At 55.4% G+C, this 21,537-nt stretch overlaps 6 protein-coding genes across 6 annotated transcripts; 2 read left to right on the top strand and 4 right to left on the bottom strand.

The window, feature by feature from the left end:
* Positions 1–720: 720 nt before the first annotated feature.
* Positions 721–3,471, bottom strand: J4E88_001618 (uncharacterized protein; the record flags this gene model as incomplete). Its single annotated transcript, XM_049395287.1, has 5 exons — positions 721–1,087; positions 1,141–1,405; positions 1,464–1,794; positions 2,052–2,677; positions 2,736–3,471. The coding sequence occupies 5 exons, from the start codon at positions 3,469–3,471 to the stop codon at positions 721–723; spliced, it is 2,325 nt and encodes a 774-aa protein (XP_049259151.1).
* A 688-nt stretch (positions 3,472–4,159) lies between these two features.
* Positions 4,160–4,580, top strand: J4E88_001617 (uncharacterized protein; the record flags this gene model as incomplete). Its single annotated transcript, XM_049395286.1, has 2 exons — positions 4,160–4,392; positions 4,445–4,580. The coding sequence occupies 2 exons, from the start codon at positions 4,160–4,162 to the stop codon at positions 4,578–4,580; spliced, it is 369 nt and encodes a 122-aa protein (XP_049259150.1).
* Positions 4,581–5,198: 618 nt separating this feature from the next.
* Positions 5,199–6,077, top strand: J4E88_001616 (uncharacterized protein; the record flags this gene model as incomplete). Its single annotated transcript, XM_049395285.1, has 4 exons — positions 5,199–5,272; positions 5,420–5,620; positions 5,727–5,856; positions 5,922–6,077. The coding sequence occupies 4 exons, from the start codon at positions 5,199–5,201 to the stop codon at positions 6,075–6,077; spliced, it is 561 nt and encodes a 186-aa protein (XP_049259149.1).
* Positions 6,078–6,520: 443 nt separating this feature from the next.
* Positions 6,521–8,131, bottom strand: J4E88_001615 (uncharacterized protein; the record flags this gene model as incomplete). Its single annotated transcript, XM_049395284.1, has 3 exons — positions 6,521–7,498; positions 7,544–8,086; positions 8,126–8,131. 3 exons carry the CDS (start codon positions 8,129–8,131, stop codon positions 6,521–6,523), a joined length of 1,527 nt encoding a protein of 508 aa, XP_049259148.1.
* A 698-nt stretch (positions 8,132–8,829) lies between these two features.
* J4E88_001614 (uncharacterized protein) lies at positions 8,830–11,155 on the bottom strand (the record flags this gene model as incomplete). The annotated part of the gene is made up of 2 exons (XM_049395283.1): positions 8,830–10,593; positions 10,640–11,155. The coding sequence occupies 2 exons, from the start codon at positions 11,153–11,155 to the stop codon at positions 8,830–8,832; spliced, it is 2,280 nt and encodes a 759-aa protein (XP_049259147.1).
* Positions 11,156–13,780: 2,625 nt separating this feature from the next.
* J4E88_001613 (uncharacterized protein) lies at positions 13,781–19,087 on the bottom strand (the record flags this gene model as incomplete). The annotated part of the gene is made up of 1 exon (XM_049395282.1): positions 13,781–19,087. One exon carries the CDS (start codon positions 19,085–19,087, stop codon positions 13,781–13,783), a length of 5,307 nt encoding a protein of 1,768 aa, XP_049259146.1.
* Positions 19,088–21,537: the final 2,450 nt, after the last annotated feature.

The raw sequence follows: 21,537 nt of genomic DNA, 5'->3' as shown, positions 1-21,537 counted from the left end.
TATTCGAGCCGCTGTGTGCACGATTGGTTCCGAGAAGGTTGTTCGCGCAAGGATGTGTAGACGTTGGAGAATTGCCGAGTGTGTTTGTTATCGGCCGTTGTCCCGGCGACTAGCGGGAACGGGTCCAGGATCCACTCGCACGTTTGCGGCGGTGTCGTGCACTGTGCCTCAGCGGCTCAGCCTGCGCGCGTCATCCTCGGAGGCGCAACGTGTGGAATGTCACAGCTTGTATCCTCGAGTTCTAGGGGTAGCCAAGGGGCATACATGTAAGTTTTGTTAGTTGTACAAAACAACAAAACGTACCCTGGAGGTATTCGCAGCAGTTGCCTACTGCAGCACACGGGCGAACATCGCAATGTATACTTCACTATACCTCGTGTCTTTGCGTACGCAACCAGAAGAACCACACGTATTCGCCAGCCACGTTCCAGATCGTCACTCATATCACAGCAGATACAGCTTTTAACAAGAAAAAATCAGTCATACATTGCATGCTAATCATCACAAATACAAGCAAACCCAACTACTTTGAACCCGAAAGATCGACCCAGGAGCCGTTACTGCTGCGCCCATCTGCGGACGCCCAGCTCTCTCATCGTATTTCTGCTCCACCCCTGATTTGATTTTCATCCCCAATCGTGAAGCAGTTGCGGGGTATTCCATCCTCCGTATTTACATCCCCGGTGGTGATTGTTTTCGTTCGTTTTCTCTTCTGTGCATCTACTGCTTAGCGTTCTTGGCCATGGTGTTAAGAGCGCTGCCGTTCTTGAACCACTCGATCTGACCCTCGTTGAAGGTGTGCGAAAGCTGAATCTCGAAGTCGGGACTGCCATCAGCGGGGTGGACGGTCATGGTCAAGGGCTTGCCGGGGGCGAGCTGAGTAGAGGCAAGCGAAACGCGGTCATTTGGTCCTATCTTGTCGTAGTCGGCGGGGTCGGAGAAGGTCAAGGGAAGCATACCCTGCTTCTTCAAGTTGGTCTCGTGGATACGGGCGAAAGAGCGGGTGATGATGGCAGCGCCGCCCAAGTGCCTGGGCTCGAGCGCAGCGTGCTCACGGGAAGAGCCCTCGCCGTAGTTGTAGTCACCACTGCGATCGAAGTTAGCAAAAGGCGGATAAGTGTGTATAGGAAAGGTACTTACATAACAACCCATGGGACGCCGTTCTTCTTGTAGTTGCGGGCGACATCGGGGACGGCACCGTAAGATCCGTCGAGAAGGTTCTTGACCTTGTTGGCCTCGCCGTTCTCAGCGTTGATAGCACCAATCAACATGTTGTTGGAGATGTTGTCCAAGTGTCCACGGTACTTCAACCAAGGGCCGGCCATGGAGATGTGGTCCGTGGTAGTTTTACCCTGGCATTTGATGAGAATGGGTAGGTTCTTCGCGTCCTTGCCGTCCCAGGCGGCTGGTGAGGAAAGAAAAGTCAGTATGTTTAATGCATCTCGTAGGAGGATATTGCTTACAGAAAGGCTCAAGCAATTGAAGACGGTCCGAAGTAGGCGAGACGGCGACCGAGACGGATGAGCGGTCTTCTGGTGGGGCCTGATAGGTATCTTGACCAGGGTCGTAGCCTCGGGTGGGAAGACCGTTGCCGGTAGGCGCCTTGAGCTTGAACTTGGATCCGTCGGCAGCTTGAAGCTCATCGACCAAAGGATTGAAGGAAAGCGTTCCGGCGATGGTCATGGCAACGACAAGGTCGGGGGAGGTGACGAAAGAGTGGGTGGCGGGGTTTGCGTCGTTACGGCCAGTGAAGTTACGGTTGTAAGACGAGATGATCGAGTTGGCCTCGCCCTTCTTTACATCTTTTCTGTCCCACCGTTGGGTCGTCAGCATTCGGACTCTGAGAAGTGGAGGGTTATAGGTAGCCTTAAAGCATACGAGGGCGTTTATTTTGTCAAGAGACAAGACAAAACGCATCGGATACCTCCAGGCTACGTTGACATAGGGAGGGAAAAGGTAGCCTTGAAGCATACGAGAGCGTTTATTTTGTCAAGAGACAAGACAAAACGTATCGAATACCTCCAGGCTACCACGACTGGAATACAACATACCTGTCCAATGCACGGACCGCAGGCGTTGGCCAATACCATACCGCCGAACTCCTCGAAGGTCTTGAGCTGACCGTCACGCTCAATAGTGGCGCGAATCTGCTCGGATCCAGGGGTAACAGTGAAGAGAGACTTGGCCTTGACACCGTGGGACATGGCGTCCTCAGCAATGGAGGCAGCACGGCTCATGTCCTCGTAGGAAGAGTTGGTGCAGGAACCGATAAGGCCGACCTTGAGCTCCTCAGGCCACTTGTTGGCCTTGACAGCCTCCTTGAACTTGCTGATAGGTGTAGCTAGATCGGGGGTGAAGGGACCGTTGATGTGGGGCTCAAGCTCGTCAAGGTTGATCTCGATGAGCTCGTCGTATTCGGCACCTTCATCCTCGCGGAGCTGGGCGGCGTACTCGCGGGAGAAGTCACCGATGTCGCGGCGCTTGGTGGCGGCCAGGTAGTCGTACATGCGGTCGTTGAAGGGGAAGAGCGAGGTGGTGGCACCAATCTCAGCACCCATGTTGCAGATAGTCGCCATACCCGTGCAGCTTAAGCTTTCGGTACCGGGTCCGTGGTATTCGACGATAGCACCAGTTCCACCCTTGACGGTGAGGATACCAGCGACCTTGAGGATAATGTCTGTAGACTACGTTAGCGTGGTTGCCCCGCTTCGAAAACCAATATTGCAAATACGTACCCTTGGGAGCAGTCCAGCCGGAGAGCTTGCCAGTAAGCTTAACACCAATGACCTTGGGGGCCTTCAGTTCCCAGGGGAGACCAGCCATGACGTCGACAGCGTCGGCACCACCGACACCAATGGCGGCCATACCGAGACCACCGGCGTTGGGAGTGTGCGAGTCGGTACCAATGAGGAGAGCACCAGGGAAAGCGTAGTTCTCAAGCACGATCTGGTGAATGATACCAGAGCCGGGCTTCCAGAAACCAATGTTGTACTTTGCGCAAGAGGTGGACAAGAAGTTGTAGACCTCCTTGTTGATCTCGTTGGCGCGCTCCAAATCCTTCTCACCACCAACCTGGGCCTCGATAAGATGGTCGCAGTGGACGGTTGTGGGTGTGGCAACGGAGGGCAGACCAGCTGACATGAACTGAAGAATGGCCATCTGGGCGGTGGCATCCTGGCAAGCTACACGGTCGGGGCGGAGCTTGAGGTAGCTGGAGCCGCGCTCAATCTCTTGACCGTGGGGGTCGTCCAAGTGGGAGTAGAGAATCTTCTCGGCGAAAGTGAGCGGGCGGTTCAAGCGGGCACGAACAATCTCGAGGTTCTCGTTCATCTTCTGGTAGTTGATGTAGTGGCCCTTCTCCCAGTTGGTCATCTCGACCTTGCGAGAGAGGGGAGCATCGCTGACGGTGGCCAATTGCCTGCGCGAAGCAAGGCTCTGGCCCAGGCGGCCGAGCCTCGAGAACTTCTGCATGGTGAAGTTTGAGGAGGGGAGTGGTGTGGAGAGAAGAGTGATGGAGGAAGCGGAGGAAAAGAACGTCAGAAGCTGCCTCAAGTTGGGCGATAACTAATGAGGATCACGAGGGGCGTGATTGGTTCGTCTAGCCCCAGCTGCGTGCGGAATACCTCGGCGCCAGAACCAGAAACAGGTCGGCAGCGCAGTCCCGTTGGCCCGCTTCACGTGCAAGGACGATGTAATGGAGACGCAATTATGGAGAGAGTAATTGCGCTGTGTGCGACTGGCTGCCCGCTGCTATTTCACGTCTTGGAGGCCGCGCAGCCATGTGTCGGGAAGCTATAGGTGTTCACCCAGACGTCATACCCGGCAGCGGTTCACCAACCCCGCGCTCGTTCCTTTTGCAGGTGATTGGCGTTCTGCGATAGCACATTCACGCGCGCGCTGCTGCCGGCGGCCTGCGCGTCCTTTTCCGACTCAACAATTGTGTGCCGAGTCAGCGCGCAGGCCTGCAGACATGGCAAATTTCGGGTCTGGAGCGACAGTAGCATCTACCAGCACCTGATTCGACCTAGCTCCACAAGTCTTTCTGACCTGCAGACCGGGCACGGGCCCCCGTCGGCAGGTGTCCCCACACTGCAACTTTCTCTATAGCCGACCATCACGATTCCACACGGATAACCGACGGCCGCGGATACTGCCCACCATGCCAGCCATACGCGGACAAGACTCCAAGAAGAAGACACGTCGACACACGCGCGACCTCGACCAGATCCACGCCGACCTGCGCGACGAGAAGCATCTTGCGGAATTCAAGGATGCGAAGCCCATAGAAGATTTGCCCGGCCTGGGCGAATTCTACTGCAAGGAATGCGCAAAGTTTTTTGAGAGCGACGCCAACTTTGTCGCACACCAGAAGGGCAAGGTTCATAAGCGCAGGTAGGAATTACATTGTTTGCGATCGTAATGATTCGTTCTAATCGATCTGCAGAGTCAAGCAACTTCGCGAAGAGCCATACTCGCAGAAAGAAGCAGAGGCAGCGATAGGCCTTACGACCAACAACGGAACGCGCACGACCACCGCGACAGCCCCGATGGAGGTTGACCAGGTCGCAGCATCAGGTTGAGGTCACGGCAACGGTCAAGACTATCCGATGTGCAGTCCACGGCAGATGGACGGCAGGATTAGGAGTGCAGGACGACCACTGAAATGCTTTGGGGGATCAGACATCACTCCGGTGGCAACACGATAGCTGCGGTTAGGACGCCCTCGGGCTCGTAGAAGAACATGCATTGCACGGCGTTCAAAACTGGCATTTGGGACATATAGAAGGACAAAAAGTTCAGACGATACCCTACATTTCAAATTGAAACACAAGTTTCCAAAATGTCTTAACCTTATCATAGTGACTGTTGCGTCTTGCTATCCAAATCAACAACGTTATCTGGCTGCTGTGTCAATCCCATGCCGTACAAAGAATGAACCAAATCAGTACTAACAAAATGTACATTGAATTTTGCTCACACAGTTACCTCACAGCAACCTGAGTAAACTGCCGTGCGCTTACTGCGTTGTCAACAAAACGTTGTAGGTTGCCGTTTTCCATGCTGCCTGATGTTGCCTGGTGGCTACCTACGTCCCTTCTCGCCATCACCAACATCGATCACAACATAAGAACCGCATCTAGCTCTGCAGAGAGTGCAACAAGTCGCAACAAACATACAGTCGAACACAAAGCTACAAGATGGCCTTCACAAACACACCCCTCTACGGCGGCGCGATAACCCTCGACCTGCCCTCAAACTTCGCCGACGCCTCGTAAGTTCTCTCATCCTGTGCGCCCCCACATCCCGCGCCTTCCCTTTGCATGCGTTCCATCAACACCACCACTCCAAATGCCTAATTTGGCAGGCACTTATCTTTCCCAATCCAAAATACAGCATACTGATATAGATAACTCGACAGTCAAATCCGCCAAATCCCCGACCACCAGGAAGTCTACCTCGACAACAACGGCTACTCCAGCATCGTCGTTGAGATCCTGGAGTATGTCGAGAAGAACAGCGACGAAGAAGCGCTGCAGTATCATTTTGGAGATCTAGTCGAGGGGACGGGTGATCAGAGTACGATCATCTCGCAAGAACGCGCTGTGATGAAGAGTTTGCCGTGAGTATTCCACTCCATCATTCTGGAAAGACGAAGTAGGATCGAAAACGAAGAGGATCAAGTTTTGTATACAGAAGCGTGGATGAATAGCTGACCACGATGACAGGGACAGGCCAGTCCTAGCACTATCCTTCATCCAAACACCACCAACACCCAACCCTCACCCCAACCGCAAGACTCCCGAATTCACGTATATCCATCTCCTTCTTCTCCGCCTCAAGGAGCAAGGTACTGATGTAAGTATAGAACTACATCACTACTATCTAATGTTCATCTCTTTGTTGGCTAACACACATCGCAGGTCATGGTATCAGTCAACATTCCACACTACCCAGGCGAATACACGCCAGCAGAACAGCAGGGTGGGGAAACGCAGTTGATGAAGGATAGCAAGACGGTCAAGGAGCAGGTTTTGGAGAGCTTCGAAGTGAAGGAGTGGGGGCTGTTTGAGGGTTAGATGGGAAGAGGAAGAGGTCATATGAAGATGTTTGATTGCGAGCGAAAGGAACGAAATGGAGGGAAAAATTAGGTCGAGATATGTAAGAGGGGAACTTACGGAACAAAAACAGTGAGAGGGGCAAGATGTGAGCCGGCGATTTTGATGGGAGAGCCATAAACATGTAGCTATTAGCTTAAATACTGTCAAATAGCAATAAATGCCAAATCAAGCACACAAAATCACAAGTATGATTCAAATCAACCAGAATTTTGCAATGATTTCATCGTTGTGCTACTTGCATCATCGGAGACACCGCTGTATCCTGGGTATGATCCTCCACGTATTCTCCTGAGGCTTCTTCATACACATTTCCCATCGCCTACATGTCTGGTATCACTGGTTTACTCACCTTCGCCATACGCTGGTGAGTTCAACACTTCACTCAACAACACTACATCTACTCACTCATACTGACTCACACGGTTCAACCTCCTACGCATCTCCTCCCCTGCAGTGGGTGCCCGCTCATCTAAGCTTGGATCAAGACTCATGCGCTGATGATCAAGCTCCCCCGGATGAGGTACACCATTCGCCTGAGCTGCAAGGAACGGCGATGGCGGAAGATCGGCAAGGTTGGTATTAGGCTGTAGCTCATGCATGAGTGCGGGATCGACTGGCAGGTCGTAGCCGTTATCTTGGGTGTACTGTGGATAGATTGCGCTCTGGTGCTGTGCAGCTTCGAGCTGTAGCTGGCCACCAGGTGAGTCTGAACGAGGCGGTGGTTGTGTTGGTGAGAACAAACTCGGCGGTGTTGGTGTCAGAGTTGGCTGGGTAGTGGTTGATGACAGGAAACTGGATCCTGATCTCGCCTCTGCCCGTGCTTGATTCTGACCCTGGCGCATAGCCGACAGTCCCTTGTTCATCTCGCTACATTCTGGACAGTTGCGTATGACCTGGCTGACAGTCTCCTTTATGCGGACCCAATGGTAGAGCTCCGCAATTGCTGCCGTAGTCTTGTTGATGCCCCCATGTGACTTATGATGTATCTCGCGAGCGATCTCATACTGCTGCTTGGGATCCGCAATAACCTCTTTGCCCTTGAGCCACAGCTTCTCAGGTCCATCGCCCTCTCCGGGTGTGAGCTTGTAGTGCGTCGCCGCGCTACGAAGACGGCTCTTTTCTGCTCGATCAGCACCGTTGGGGTATTTTCCGTTCTTGAGATAGAAGCGGATCTTGTCGAAGCGCTCCTCAGACACAAACTCGTCATCCTGACCCAGGTCCCTTCCGTATATGATGGCGTCGACAAGCTCGCCGGGATATGACTTCAGGTTACCGCAACCCTTCACGCGACCGATCCGCTTGAAGCCGAGGGCGTCCCATATGCGGCAGGAAGCGACATTGGTTTCGTACACGAGGTTGAAGACGGAGTAGGTATAGCCCTGAGCGTGTTAGCGCATGCGATGTAACTCTCGCGGCGGTCTCACAAGCTTCGGAGCCCAGTCCAGATAGGTCTCACCCATCAAGCGACCGACACCCCGATTGCGCGACGCATCCGTGACTAGGAACCCGCCGTTACAGACATGACTCGACCGTCCTGGGTAGTTGGGCTTGATGTAGAAGCTACCCAGACATTCCCTCTCCCAGTCACAACCCCTCCGCGCCATCTCGTGTAGTTCGCGACCGTCCTGGATCTCACCCAGCAACATGATCGCACCAAAAACACCGAACCAGTACGGACCGAATGCCTCCAGAGCGAGCGGATCAACCATGGGGTACGTATCTCCCTTTTCTATCTCGCGACCCAGTTGGTCGCATAGGTATGCCAGTAGTGTGAGGGGTACTTGATTCGGCGCAGAGAAAGGTATAATCGTTGCGGTAGTCACGCGATCGCGCAGGATGACTTGACATGGTGCAATGCCTACAGGTAGCGGGCCACCGGGAGGAGGGTACGGTACGTCGCCAGAGGTCCTATATATCACCGGCGCGGTGGGGTCATCTAGCATGGCGGGCATGGCGGGCGGACTGGTCTATGAGATATTAGCATGGCAATCATAAAATGTTAGCACCCGCATTGGGACCGGGAAGCTGTCGCGACTGCGCGGCTCAGCCGCCATGCTGAAGAAGCACAAGGTGTAGATGCGGTATGCAATGACGACGATGGTGTAGGACTTACGCAGGAATGCCTGAGGGACCCTAGGAATGGTCAAGCAGGATGAGAGATACTGCCGTGATGTGGTGCTCGCGGTGCGTGCCCAGAGACATCGGCCAAAGAGTCGCTAGCGCCTTTTGGTACCAGCGGGGCACAGCGCCATCGTCCACGCAAGCCGGAGCTCGTCATGCCTGCAGCTTGCCTTGGCTGAGCGATTCCTATGTGATGTCCGACATGTGTGCACAGTTGCGCATGTCGGCTTCATAAGAGACACAGCAGGCATTCGATATTTGGCAGGTCTCGCTTCATGAAACCACCCCAGCATTCATAATTTCATGTCATAAAGCAGCACATGCACGGCATCGGAACCGAAGTATGTTTATGGTCATATTGCAAAGCGCTATGGACGCCTACGCTATGGACAGGGACATCAAGGAGACGATGACGTTAGGAAAAACTATACGAGAACCACTGCTGGATATCAATTGACATTTTGTAAGGAAAAAAAAGCTCTCATGTCCAATGTACATCGAAAGGTATTATGTAAAGGTTCCTTCATACGCAAGCATACACATGCTTCTCCACCACATCGCTCTTCCTCTATAACCGAAATCTACCAGCTTACATCTCCGAGTACAAGAAGTTACCTTGCTCGTCAACGTACTCAATGGTCTGCTTGGTGATGCAGTAACCCTCCTCCTCCCAGGGCATGGATGGGTAAGGGAAGACACCGTTGCTGGGGCTCTGGGGCTTAGAGCCATCGCTGCTGGGCTCGAGGTATTCTGGGCCATCGGGCAGAGGAATGTCGATAGCAGTGGGAATGTACTTGAAGGGCTTTCCGGCGGGGAGGTGGGCAGTGACGCTCTCAAGGACCTCGTAAGGAGCGCTCAAGTCGGGAAGCTCGTCGTCAGAGGCAGCGGGCTTGGCCTTGTTGCACTTGACGCTGATGTGGAAGTCGGGGATGGTGTCAGCGTCGATCTCGCCCTTGACACCAACAACCTTGTAGTAGAGGTTCTCCTTGAGGTAGGGCTCAACGTGTTCAGGACGGAGCGACTCAAGCTCGCCAGCGGCTTCCTTACCCTGGAGGCAGGTGGTCAAGGGAAGAGCACCCTCAGTCATGAGAGCCTGGGAAGCGTTGGCACCACCTTGCATCATAGCACCAAGGATACCGTAGGAACCGACGTAGTTGGGGTCCTGGGTGTAGTCGGTGGATGGGTCGTAGGCGGCATCGGTCTCGTTGCTGGGAACCTCGGTGCTGGGAGCGGAGCCACCACCAATGGTGATGGAAAGAAGAGGAGTGGTGATGTTCAGAAGCGGGTAAGTCGACTCGGTTGCGGGCGCGGGCGCAGTGGAGTTCTTGGTGGAGTTGCTGCTAGGCTTTCCAACGAAGCAGTGAACAGTGTAGGATCCCTCAAGCGCGTACTTGTTGGCAATGACGGAAAGAACAGTGTGGTAGTCACCCTCCTTGATGGGACGTCCGAGGTACTGGCCAGTTGCGGATTCGTCGCCGTCACGCTTGGTAAGAGTCCTCTGGCCGGCACCGTAAAGCTGAGTAACAGCGCGAGCGACCTGCTGGTAAGAACGGTCGCTGGTCTCAGGGTAGTAGTATCCGAGAGTGCGGGTCTCCTTGACATCAACAGAGGTGAAGTAGTTGCCAGCGGTATCCTTGGTGAAGGGCTTGAGGGGAGAGTACTGGTTCTTGGGCTCACCCTGGTTCCACTGAGCCATAGGGCGGGGGATGTTACCGTTGGAGATGTAGGTGTTGGGGGTAATGAGCTGGTACATGGCGAGGAGACGGTCGACGTTGGTGTGGTGGAGCCAGAAGAGGGGGTCGAAAGCCGAGACATCGAGGTAGTACATGTGGCCACCAGACTCACCACCAGCAGTGTTGTGGATGGCATCGTGGACGGACTCGAAGCTGTCAACGCCACCGCCGCTCAGGTCAGTGCGGACACCAATGGCGGAAGTGCTGGCAGCGCCCCAGTTAGCCTTGCTGGAGAACAGGGCAAAGACACGGTCACGGAGAGAAACGCGGATGGAGTTGAAGCGGGCGTTCATCTCGTTGTTGTTGCTGCGGGTAGGGTTGGCGACCGGGCGACGGAGAGTCTCAGGGAAGCTGTTCCATGGGCCTCCACCCATCTCAGAGGGAAGCGAGCTGCCGAAGCTGTACTTGTACAGCGGATTGGGGATAGTGACGGTTCCCTGGGGCTTGGTGACAGTAACGGTCGAGTCGCGCATCTGAGTGGGAACAGTTGGGCCGCCGTTGGTGTCCATAGCCCAGTCCCAGTATGGCATACGGAGAGTGGACGCGGCGTTCCTCCATCGCTGCTGCTGGTTGGAGGGGAACTGAGCAATCACCTCCATGACGCTCTGGTACCATGCTTGCTGCGAACTGTTAGCGTACGATCAAACGCATTATCAAGATACACACCTCATAAATGGCAAGGTAAGGCCTGTGCCAGGAACCGAAGAGCGAGCCTCCGTGAGGGCAGAAACCTTGCTGGTTAAGCAGAGGCGCGGGGAAGTTGTTCCAGGTCTGGAAAGGACGACCGTGGACACCAGAGACCTGGTAGTACGAAAGCATGTCGTCCTTGTCCTTGCCCATGAACCTCTCCATACCGAGGAGGTACAGGTTCCACTGGTCGGCGTTGCGCGCCAAGGTACGGATCTCAAGACGGGGAGCAGAAGTCCTGCCGCCATTGCACTGGCCGTTGGAGGCAGTGCCAGAGCTGCAAACACCGGTGATGGCGATGGGTCCGCGCGACTGGCGCTTGGTGAGCTCGCCCTCGATCTCGTTGATGTGGGCCGCAATGGAAGCGTCGCTGGCGGCGCGAGCAGGGTGTGCGTGGTGGTGGGAGCCATGCTGGAAAGCAACGGTGAACTGGAGAAGCGACAACAGGCCGAAGACCATGGTCATCATGCTGGCGGGCTTGCTGAAGTTGGCCATGGTGAAGAAGGTAAGTGGGTGCTTTTTGTGTTTGGTTGAAGGACCGGGACGGCCAAGAGTCGAAAGTGAAGGTGACTCGAGAACCTAAAGAAGGAAGGACTATTAAAACCGATGCTAAAGAGCGTAACGACCTTTGGAGCAAGCCTGAAGGTCTGGAAAGAAAAGGTGTGCGGTAGAGACCTCGACGTCAAAGAACGAGGAATCAGAGTTGCGGCGTAAACGGAGCAGGGGCGGGTCAGCAGCAGGGTCATATATCGAGGCATGCTATTCCCAGTCCATGCTCAACTCGGCCTACGGCGGTGCGGTTGGTCGCCATTTTGGACACGAGGCGGTTGAGCCTGGACCGGGGGTGTAGTCGTATTCGTGGCGGCATCGGTAGTGACGGGCGACGATTGGTCCCCTGGTGGTCCCGAAACGTCTAAAGACGAGTGATCCGCGCCGCCTTCCCCTGACTTGGCTCGATGCGGGCAAGACGTCGCACGCCGGGGCCGTTGCAGGCTGGTGATTTGGGAGCCCTCTGCCGCCGGCGTGCGCCTCGCTGCCTGCCCACGCTGTCGTCGCGACGTGATGTATCGCTACCGTGGGAGATGGCACGACGGACTGCGCTCCCTATCATCGTGCGACCTGTCCGCCTGAACGTGGGCCCGAGCAGCGAGTCGTTCATCCATGGCAAAAGGAAAAAGACGCACATCGGCTGCAAACCCTCCATGCGGGCCCAGCACAGCCACGCAGACGCCTCAGGCACGCTCCGGCTGCAGAACCATTCGCGGTCCACAAGAGGACCGGTACTTTCGCCTTCTGCATCCACTTCTCGCATCTTTTGATTGCGGCGTGTCCTGCGCATGCTGCTTACCGTTACGCCCACGCCCCCATGCAAGCTCACGCACCCGGACGGTGTAGCAGAACTCACCACGGCCTTATCAATGCACATCCTCATCTTGCAGCACTGCTCCCCGTCCGCATGGGGATGGCCTCTACTATGCACGCTATGCGCACCTGGCCCGGCAAAAGCGCATCCTCAGGCATCTTGCTGACTGCCTTCCTCGGCAGCTCGCTTGTTGGCCGATCTTATGCAGGAACACGCCAGGCCCTGTTTCACCAGTCATGGATCACCGTCCACATGTCAAGGCCGTCCACATCGCTGTTTCAACCCTCCTATTTTCCGCATATTGCAGTGCTTGAATCGGATCAAGCTTTTGCTCTGTGGAGATGTTTTATCGATATCGCCGCTCAACGAGTGCTTTTGCCGTGGAGTGACGTCCGCGAACCCAGACGGCGGATCTTCCAAAATCTAGAAGTATCGTTAGCTGGCGTCGTTGTTCGGTTCGGTCGGTGCGCTGCATGCCCAGCACCTGCGGCGGCGCGGCAATAACGCCTGTGTTCAGACCCACGGCACTCCGAGTAAGATGCGAGGATGGGTCCTCTCCACAGGCGAGTGTCAGATCCGCCACGAGGGTCGCCGAGAGTAAGCGGCTGAAGGTAACGCGCAACTCAGTCCACTTTGTCTTTATGACATCGTTTCCCTTGTTCAGTTCACAAAATCGCCTTCTATTTTCAGTTCCCGTCCGTATACTCGCACACTAAGAAACAACTGCCGCCTTCGATTGATTGCAGTACTATCGCGAAACGTTTCACTCGCCTTGGACTGATACCTCACATCATCTGACTTTGGGGCTGTCATCTTTCCTCGCCGTATACAAGCATGATGTCCGTATGTTTCCCAATGTCTCGGACCGTGACTTACGTTGCGAGGGACGAAGTAGAAGTACGGCGCGGCTCGCGTTGCGAAATGGGGCAGTGTCTCGTCAGTGATGAATGCGCAACCAGAGCGAACGGCTCAGCAGTGCAGCAATGTCTCTGACCTTACCAGAAACTTGATGAAACCCTGTCTTCACGGTGGTACAACAGCAGAAGAAGAAGAGGTGACGACCCCAATAAACTATTGAACCGACGAGACACCAGTATGTGCTCGGCTGAAGCTACCCTATTGAGTACCAAGAAAGCGCCGAAAGGACGTACAGCATCTAAGTTTCGGCAGTCGGGACATACCGCCGCCCCAATCCGAAGTAGCTCAAAAGGTTGATCGCCATCATAAGCTGACGAAGGGGATGGGATTCCTGCCCGTTGAACACGCAATCGCTGACGGCAGATAATGGCGAACCCTGTATATATCATCCCACGCTGATCCAGTCGCCTTGTGCGCGATCGAAGATGGATAAAGAAGACATATTGTGCGATCTATCTAGAGCGTGTCATAGATTGAACCGTAACTGGATAGGTAATGCAGTACGATCAATGCTTCTCTTACGTGGGCTTCCCTGCAGTCATTGTCCGCAACACCATTATCTTCGTATACCCAAACCTGAAGCTTCGGAGACACTCAATTGCCACCAGTTTCCAAGAAGGTATTGTAACAGCGAGACGCGTCACGAGTATGTTCGAAAAAGAGTACTGAGTACACCAGGTATCGTATTTCAATCCGCGCAGTTCGCTACAAAGACGTCATCGTCCTCAGAAAACAAACGAAAAGTGGGTATATAAAACCAATATACACTGTGACCATTCCAATACATTCGTCGTCGTCATCGCCCACCTAAATTGAATTTGTCGCAAATATGTCAACAACTACTGAAAAGCTCCCCGGATCTTAGCATAGAGCTCCGTGTCCAGGAAATTGTAATTTGGATCGCTAAAGCAAAATGGCGCTCGTAGCAATGTCTCGGCTGTAGGTCGTTCCATGGGGTCAATGGTGAAGCAGTCGTACATGAAGCTCAGGCCCTCTACGCCAATCACCCTGGAGACGTCTTCGGGGATGGGAGGGGCCTGGTTTAAGCTACCAAGCTTGTAAATGGCACCGATGGCCTCTTCCTTGGACCAAGGACGTTTACCCGCAAACATCTCAAGGACTACGCAACCCAGAGACCAGATGTCGACTTTAGCTGAGTAGCCCTGGCCTTGGGAGCGGATGACTTCGGGCGCCATCCAGAAGACGGAACCTTGCATGCTGTTTGTTACATCGTTGCCATAGATGTTGTCGCTCTTCTTTGAGATACCAAAGTCGGAGATCTTGCACGTGCCGTCGAGGTCGAGCAGGATGTTGTCGGCTTTGAGATCGCGATGGAGGATGCCTTCGCGGTGGAGATAAGAGAGACCGAGCAGCGTCTGTCTTGTGAGCGAAGAGACGACAGACTCTTCAAACTTCCCGTGCTTGCGGATGCAGGATCCTACACTGCCACCGGAAATATATTCAAGGAAGATGGAAATGCTGTACTCTTTGCGCTCGCATCCGAGGTACTGCACAATGTTGGGGTGGTCGAGATGCTGCATGGTGTCGATTTCCTGATCTAGACTCTTGACGAGTTCCTTGATCTTGTCTTTGTCTGAACCAGCTGCTTTGGCGTTGACTTCGACTTGCTTGACTGCGATAAGCTCTCCGGTGGTGATGTTCATACCGAGGTAGACGCGACCAAATGTACCTTTGCCGATGAGCTGACCCTTCATCCACTTGAATGTTGGCTGTCGCGATGGAACACTTGGTAGATGATCTTGAGGTATTGTCTCCATAACGAGGCGCGAGCCTCGCTGAGGTCGCACTTGCTCAGTCCTGGCGTTGAACATCTTCGTCGACTTTCGCCTGACAATGTCACCACCATTGCGTAACGTAGCAACACGCGATGGACCGGCACCAGCATGTGCCTGGCCTGGGAGTGGCCTCTTATCGAGTGGCTGGTATTGCGACTTCACTACTTCACGGATAGACTTTGTGCGGCCCAAACCAGCGCCTGATTTCCTCATGTTGCGTTGCGCGATACTCTGCAGTCCTGCACCACCACGGGTGAGAGGCTGAGGAGTGGGCTCGGCGGGTATAGGCGGGGGATCGTTGGCTGACTCTGCAGCACCATCCGCTTCATCTTCCTCAAGCATCGGCTGATCGAGATTGACGTTCGGGAAGAGCTCGTCAAGATGTTCCACGAGGGCTTCAGCTGGTGGACGATTTGCCCAGACATCGCTGGCGAATGATTCGCGACGGGAAAACTTGTTCGTATCATTTGGCGAGTCGGTCCATGTTGCAGACGCAGCCGACTCGGGGTGGAAGTCGCTTGGCTGCGAGTCGCGGTCACCAGCTGCGCTTTGCTCAGATTTTTCCGTGACCTGCGCTAGCGAGTTCTTTGACCGTTGTGTCTTGAGTGTAAGGTTTGGCCGTTGGCTGCGGGAGTTGGTCCGAGTGATGGGAGTGCTCTGGGCAGGTGTGGGTGGACCAGCTCGTCCTGCGAGCGGCGCAGCGAACAAGCCGTCGTCAGAATCATCGTCGTCAGAATCCATAGGCTCCAGATTTGGAGACTTCGTAATGAACGACACTCGCGCTTCTTCGAAGTCGTGAGTGGGGCCGTACACTGACACCCGTGATGGTTCTCTGCTCAAGGTAGACTCTGGAGCGTGCGCTGTATGGGGACTTCGAGTTGGCGAACGAGACCGCTCGTCTCTCGATCGCGGTGCTGTCGGATCGGGCATTTCAAGGCTGAGGTCTGGCCTCTCGTTGGACGCGTCGTCTCCGAAAGCTTCCTCATAGTCAGGTATTCTGAAAGGTATATTTCCCTTGCTCATTGTGAGCTCGCCGGGGCTGCGAGGCGACCCACCTGGACTATTTCTTCCGGAGCCAGATCTAGCTGCGAATCCATTATCCTGCAATACCTGTTGTGAAGGTCGAATGCTTTCAGGCGAGCCTTCGCTGTTTGCTGGTTGAGGACCCTTTGGCGGCGCCCTGTTCGCTGCTCCTATGCCTGCCCCAAGATTACCAGCGCCGATGATAGCAGCAGCGATGCCTCCCAGCCCGCTTGCAGCCTGAGGAATGGCTTTGCGCTTTTCTGACTGCGACTCTGTTGATCTCCGCTTATCTTTGCCATCATCACTCTCGGGCCATGAGCCGCGGTTTTTGGCCCTCGACAGCGAATTGGCTTTCAACAGTGTGCTCGTATCGGCTGGCACTGGTGGCGGCTCTCGCAGTGGGACAAGCTGCTTGGGTTTAGCATCGAATGGTTTCTTTACGTCCTCATAGGGAGAAGCGCGGGGTTCATCAAAGTCAACAATACGCTGACTGCGGTAGCTGAGGTTGTCGCCTGAAGTGGGGTTCAGGTCAGGACTGTGTCCATTGGCCCTCTGGAATCGACTCCTCAGATATTCTTCCTGCTTCCGCTTTGTTTCTTTGCGGTGCTCTTCAGCAGCGGCTTCGAGCAGCTTTCTTCGTTCCTCCTCGGCCAAGTCATCACGCGGTTCCCAAGCCGATTCTGGAGGCCTGTCACCTGCATTGTTCGGCATGGGTTCGGCTTTCTCTGCCATCTTGCGAAGAGCTGCACTCTTATCTGCGACTAGCGTGGACTCTCCTGACTTTCCTCCTGGAGAATCTAGTTGAGAGTCGGCGTTCAGCCGAGAGTATGCGTCCTCATCGATAGACCTAGCAGCTGTATGGGGTAGCGACACTCCTAGCCCGGCAGATGGAGGTACGGTTCCCTCTTGCGGTATCTTGACAAAAATCTTGAGCTCGCCGACTCGATTCCCATATTGCGACCGCGCCTTCAACAACTTTGAGTCGGACAGCGGGTGATCGTGGTCTTGTTGCCCAGGATTCGTGAGATGCAACTCTACACCAGATATCTGGCTCAGACCCTGACTCAGCTCCTCACAACACACAGCTCGTAGAGCTGCTGGTGAATCTACGTTGGTGATGTCGATGAGCCGGTAGTTCCAGCCATCTGGTGTCACAAAAGCGTATTTGCGGTCTTCCCTTCCGGATGTGCGAGTGCGACCTGTTGCTCGATTGTCGGAGTCTGTCTGAGCTGATCGTCTCGAAGGGGGTCGCTCGTTCAAGGAAGTCTCGCTTGAGTTCATGCCAGATTTCCCAAACAGAGACCCGCTTGGATGCGTACGATGACTTGCCGGACTGGTGGGTGAATCCAGGCTCGTGTCATCGGGAGATGGGTGGTTCTCCTTCTTCCGCCCGCCCATGATTTTCTTGAAGAAGCCCTTCTCATGATCTTTAGCACTGGTGGGCGCTTCCAAGTCATATCTAGCTAATCCAGTGCCCGGTCGTGAGCCTTCGTAACCGTTCTTCCGGTTCTCGTTGCGACTATCGGAACGATTATCGAATGATCTGCTTGATGGGGGACCCGAGCCAGTGTTTGCAAAGGTGGAGTTGATGGATTCGGTACTGTTGACGCGATTATGCGGGGAATAGTACCGCGATCCGTTGTTGCTCAGACCCGCACTGAGCTGACCGCCATTGGTCGCAAGACGGGCTGAAGGGAGCGCTGGGCTTTGCTGCGGACTTGCTTGGCGATAGTTCGACGCACCCAATGAAGATGGCGCAAACTCTGAGGATGCATTCGGGCTATGGCGTACAGGCTTTGGATCTAGGCCTTGCAGAACCTCCCTCGAATAGGGACTGCGTGCAGGTCCTTCTGAGAAATCTGGAGTAGGGCCGAGACCAGGCACAGTGAAATTGCGTTGCTGTGTAGAGATGCGCCTGGGTGGGTTCGTACTACCGCCAGGCGAGTGCAAGAGCAGCTGACGGCCCGGACTCTCTTCCCCATTGCCAGCAGTGGTTGGCGTTGATCCAAAGTCCATGCCTCTGGTGCCGATGTACGGTGAGTTCTCCACAGTACCCTCTGTTCCGGCGCTCGTCATGCCAGTGTCGGATCGTTGCGGTGCTGCGCGGGGGTTGGCGATATGGCCAGTCTCCACGATGGAGCGCACAAGTCTGCGCAGCTTGCGACCCTCGTCTCGCTCTCTGTTCTGATCCCATCCGGTCCCGCTTGCGGTGCATTGCTTGGCCAATTGGGGAAAGATGACCTGGTGCATCATGGCTACATTGCCTTTGCTGCCATGGCCGCGGCCAATGTCCAGAAACTTTGAGCCTTCCAGACCCAGTGTCCTGAACGTCTCTTGCCAGTCTCGTGAGAAGTTGTTGCTCGCTAGCCAGTGTTGGACGCGTTCGGCTGGCCAGTGCATCGAAGAGTCATGTGGGGATATGGGGGTCGTGCCATTGCTTTCGGACCGGTGATAGACACTGCCGTGATTCTGGACCATGGGGTTCTGCAGCGTTGCGGTTGGCGGCCCAGACGAGTCGTAGACCTGGGCTCTCTCGGTCGGTATGTTGAGGTGGTTGCGACTGCTGGGCGTCGGGGGCGCGTTGAAGCCGTTGTTGGAGCCATACTGCACGCTCTGGACGCTCTCGAGGAGGCTGCTGGAGAAGCCCTGGGCGGACGTGTCGGCGTTGGCGGAGTAGTTGTCGTCGCGGTAGTAGGGCTCGGGGTAGCCTCTCGAGGTGTGCAGCGGAGGGATGCCTACACCAGGCCCGAATGACTCGCCGCCGGGGATGTAGGTGGCTGACGTCAGTGGAGGTTCGCGCTCGTGCTGGATCTGCTGCGGCGGGGGCCCTGGCGGAGGGGGGATGCTGTGAGGGTAGCTGCGATACTGGCTCGGGTCGTAGCCCTGCTGCTGGTACTGGGGCCGCGGGGGACCCCAATTGTTGGCATGGGGCGGCGGCGGGATGGAGATGCCGCCCAGGTTGCCGTAGCCCGTCGGTCGTGGAGGCGGCGGGGGCAGGGCGATGTGGCCGGCGGGCGTGCTCGAGGGCTGGGGCGGCGGAGGGGGGATGTATTGATGCATCGCTGGACCCTGGACGGTATGCGCCCGTCCGCGTGGGCTCGAGGCAGGCGCGCTGGGTCCGCCGGGGGAGAAGGAGGGATATGGCGAGCCGAGGTTGCTCAGGCCCAGCGGCTGCAGCGACGACGAGGGCGACGAGGTGACGCTGGGGATCTCGGGCAGCGGGAGGCTGGTGGGCGGGTTGCGATTCGGGCGCGGTGCGCGACGGGCTGAGCGGTCGGAGGGCGTCGATATGTTGGACGCGGAGCGCTGGCGGGACTCGTGGGTCATGTCCTCGTATCAAATCAGCAGAGCGGCCGTCCCATCACGACATGACGCTGCCGCGGAAACGTCGTCCAGAGGCTCCTTGGGCTCCTTTGAGGAACCTGTGGGTCCCAGAGCCTAGCGGACAGTGCAATACGAGCTACGAAGCGCGGAGCCGTTGGCACGAACGGGGGGTGAACGCTGGAGCAGTGAATCGAGGGCAGAAACGCGGCGCCTGCGCTTGCGTCGACGTGGGCGCTTCGAGGATGGCGGATGCGCTTGGCCGGCGTCGCAACAAAGATGGGCACTCCAGCGCCGGCAGATGCAGGTCCTGGCGGGAGATTGCAGCGTCAGAAGACACGGCGGCACGACAACAGCGGCGACGAGGGGCACGCAGCGACTGAGCGACCGAACGCGCCGCCGTCGACAGCTGCCTGAGGGCTGGCCGTCGTGAGAGGCACGGGCCACAGGTGAAGCGTGCAAGGTGATTTGTTGGAGGCGCCCAGCACTCTGACGCTGTCAGCCGTTGCGCGCTCTCGACCCGCCTTCCACGCTGCAGTAACTTTCAATGCGCATGGTTCATTACGTAGCGTTCCGGAGAGACACCGTCGACCGTGTTTCATGTCACACGAGCACGTGGCGGTGCACTCGTGACAGCCACACCAACAGAACGAACCACGGCTACCGTCTCGCAGTGAGCACCAGCCGAGGCCGGGGCTGCGGTGCGGTGCGTCAGGGCTGAAGCTATCGTCTACCGTTAGTCAGGAACTGAGCGGAACATGCCACCTGCATCGGCGCATCCGTACGACCATCCACGTAGCCATTCTAATACCCAGGTAGCCACCTTTCCTCGTATCAACAATTTCAGACTCAGCTCCTTCTGCGATCTCCGCCAAACCTACCCGTCGAGTACACCGCTTCAACGGTGTAGACACATTTCTCTGGTCTCCATGTGTCCTTCTACTAATCCGTGGTGGGGCAGCGGCTACCTGCCTAGGTAGGTAGCAAGCACCTGGGCAGGGTCAGCCTCCTCACGTAGGCCGTAAAGCGCGACATGTACACCCACCAGGAGCACCATCATCAAGAGCAGGAACTGTTCTCCTGAACATCTCCAATTCTTGACGTGGGTCAAGATGGCAATCTGTCAGCGTCTCAACTCTGCCATAGGAGTGCCTCGAGCGGGGCGTGTTCTTCATTCCCGGCATCGTGAAGCTTGCCATTCCCTCGCAGGCACCTTCAGAAGCTGGGGGTCGGCGTCCGAGGAGCCCGCACACCATCGCAGCATTTCAAGCACTAGAGCCTCCCCGCGCATCCATGTCCTGGGCCTGGGAAGTGTAGGCACTTTCACAGCTCACTCGCTTGCCGAGATACCCGCAAGGCCAGTAGTAAACCTGCTGCTACATCGTCCTTCTCTCATGAACGAGTACCTAAGAAACGGGAAGAGACTTCTACTGCAGACTTGCGAGGGCCAACAGATTGCCCGAACGGGTTATGACGTGGAAATATTGTACGGAAAAGAATGGCACACGGTGCAAGAGCTGTGCATAGCTGGGAATGCTGAGGTACTACAGCTACCAGGACCCCCAACTGACGAAACTATCAACGATCTTGTCGTATGCGTCAAGTCTACGCAGACTGTGGCAGCCCTCCGACCTCTTCTACCCCGACTCTCGCGCACGTCAAATGTCACATTCCTGCAGAACGGAGCAGGCATGATAGAAGACGCAAATATGTTCTTGTGGCCTGATCCACACACGCGACCAAATTATATTACGGGTGTCATCTCCCATGGTATCACTCTGAACGGGCCCTTTGATGTCACCCACACAGGGCCAGCAGCAACATCGGTAGGCCCCGTCCCGCGAGAAGATGGCGATATATCACAAGCACCTTCGCCTCTCCTGGAACTCCTACCTCTTGCACCTCGCCTGAACTGTCGGTCTTACCCATGGCCCACCATACTCCAGATACAACTAGAAAAGCTTGCCTGTAACGCTCTCAGCAACCCTATCTGCGCGCTCGAAGATGCCGTAACCGCATACATATTAAGCATCCCAGAAACCAATACGAGGCTCATGCAAGAGATCTCGTCTGTCATCCTCGCTTTACCAGAACTACAGGGCGTAGAGGGAGTAAAGGAAAGGTTTTCAGCGAAAGCCTTGCATGCTACTGTTATGGATATAATCGAGAAGAACAGAGCGACGACCGTTAGCATGGTATGGGATATGAGGCATAGAAGAGAGACTGAAATCAGATACATCAATGGATACTGGGCAAGGCGAGGACGAGAAGTGGGTGTGAGAACGCCGCTAAACGACGAGTTGGTAGAGAAGGTACAGGCGATGACGAAAGACAGACTGCAAGAGACAAAGTCGTGATATGAACATTCGATTGCATGCTTAGAAAAGCTTTGACATTGACCAGTTTTCGCGTTTGCTGCCACGCAGGTGATGATGCATAGTTACTAAGAACATGCT

This window comes from Alternaria novae-zelandiae (assembly GCF_023758075.1).
Source record: "Alternaria novae-zelandiae strain BMP 2774 chromosome Unknown scaffold_2, whole genome shotgun sequence".
Taxonomy (NCBI): Eukaryota; Fungi; Ascomycota; class Dothideomycetes; order Pleosporales; family Pleosporaceae; genus Alternaria; species Alternaria novae-zelandiae.
Note: the sequence above shows the minus strand (reverse complement) of the source record. Positions and strands in the feature narration are given on the sequence as shown.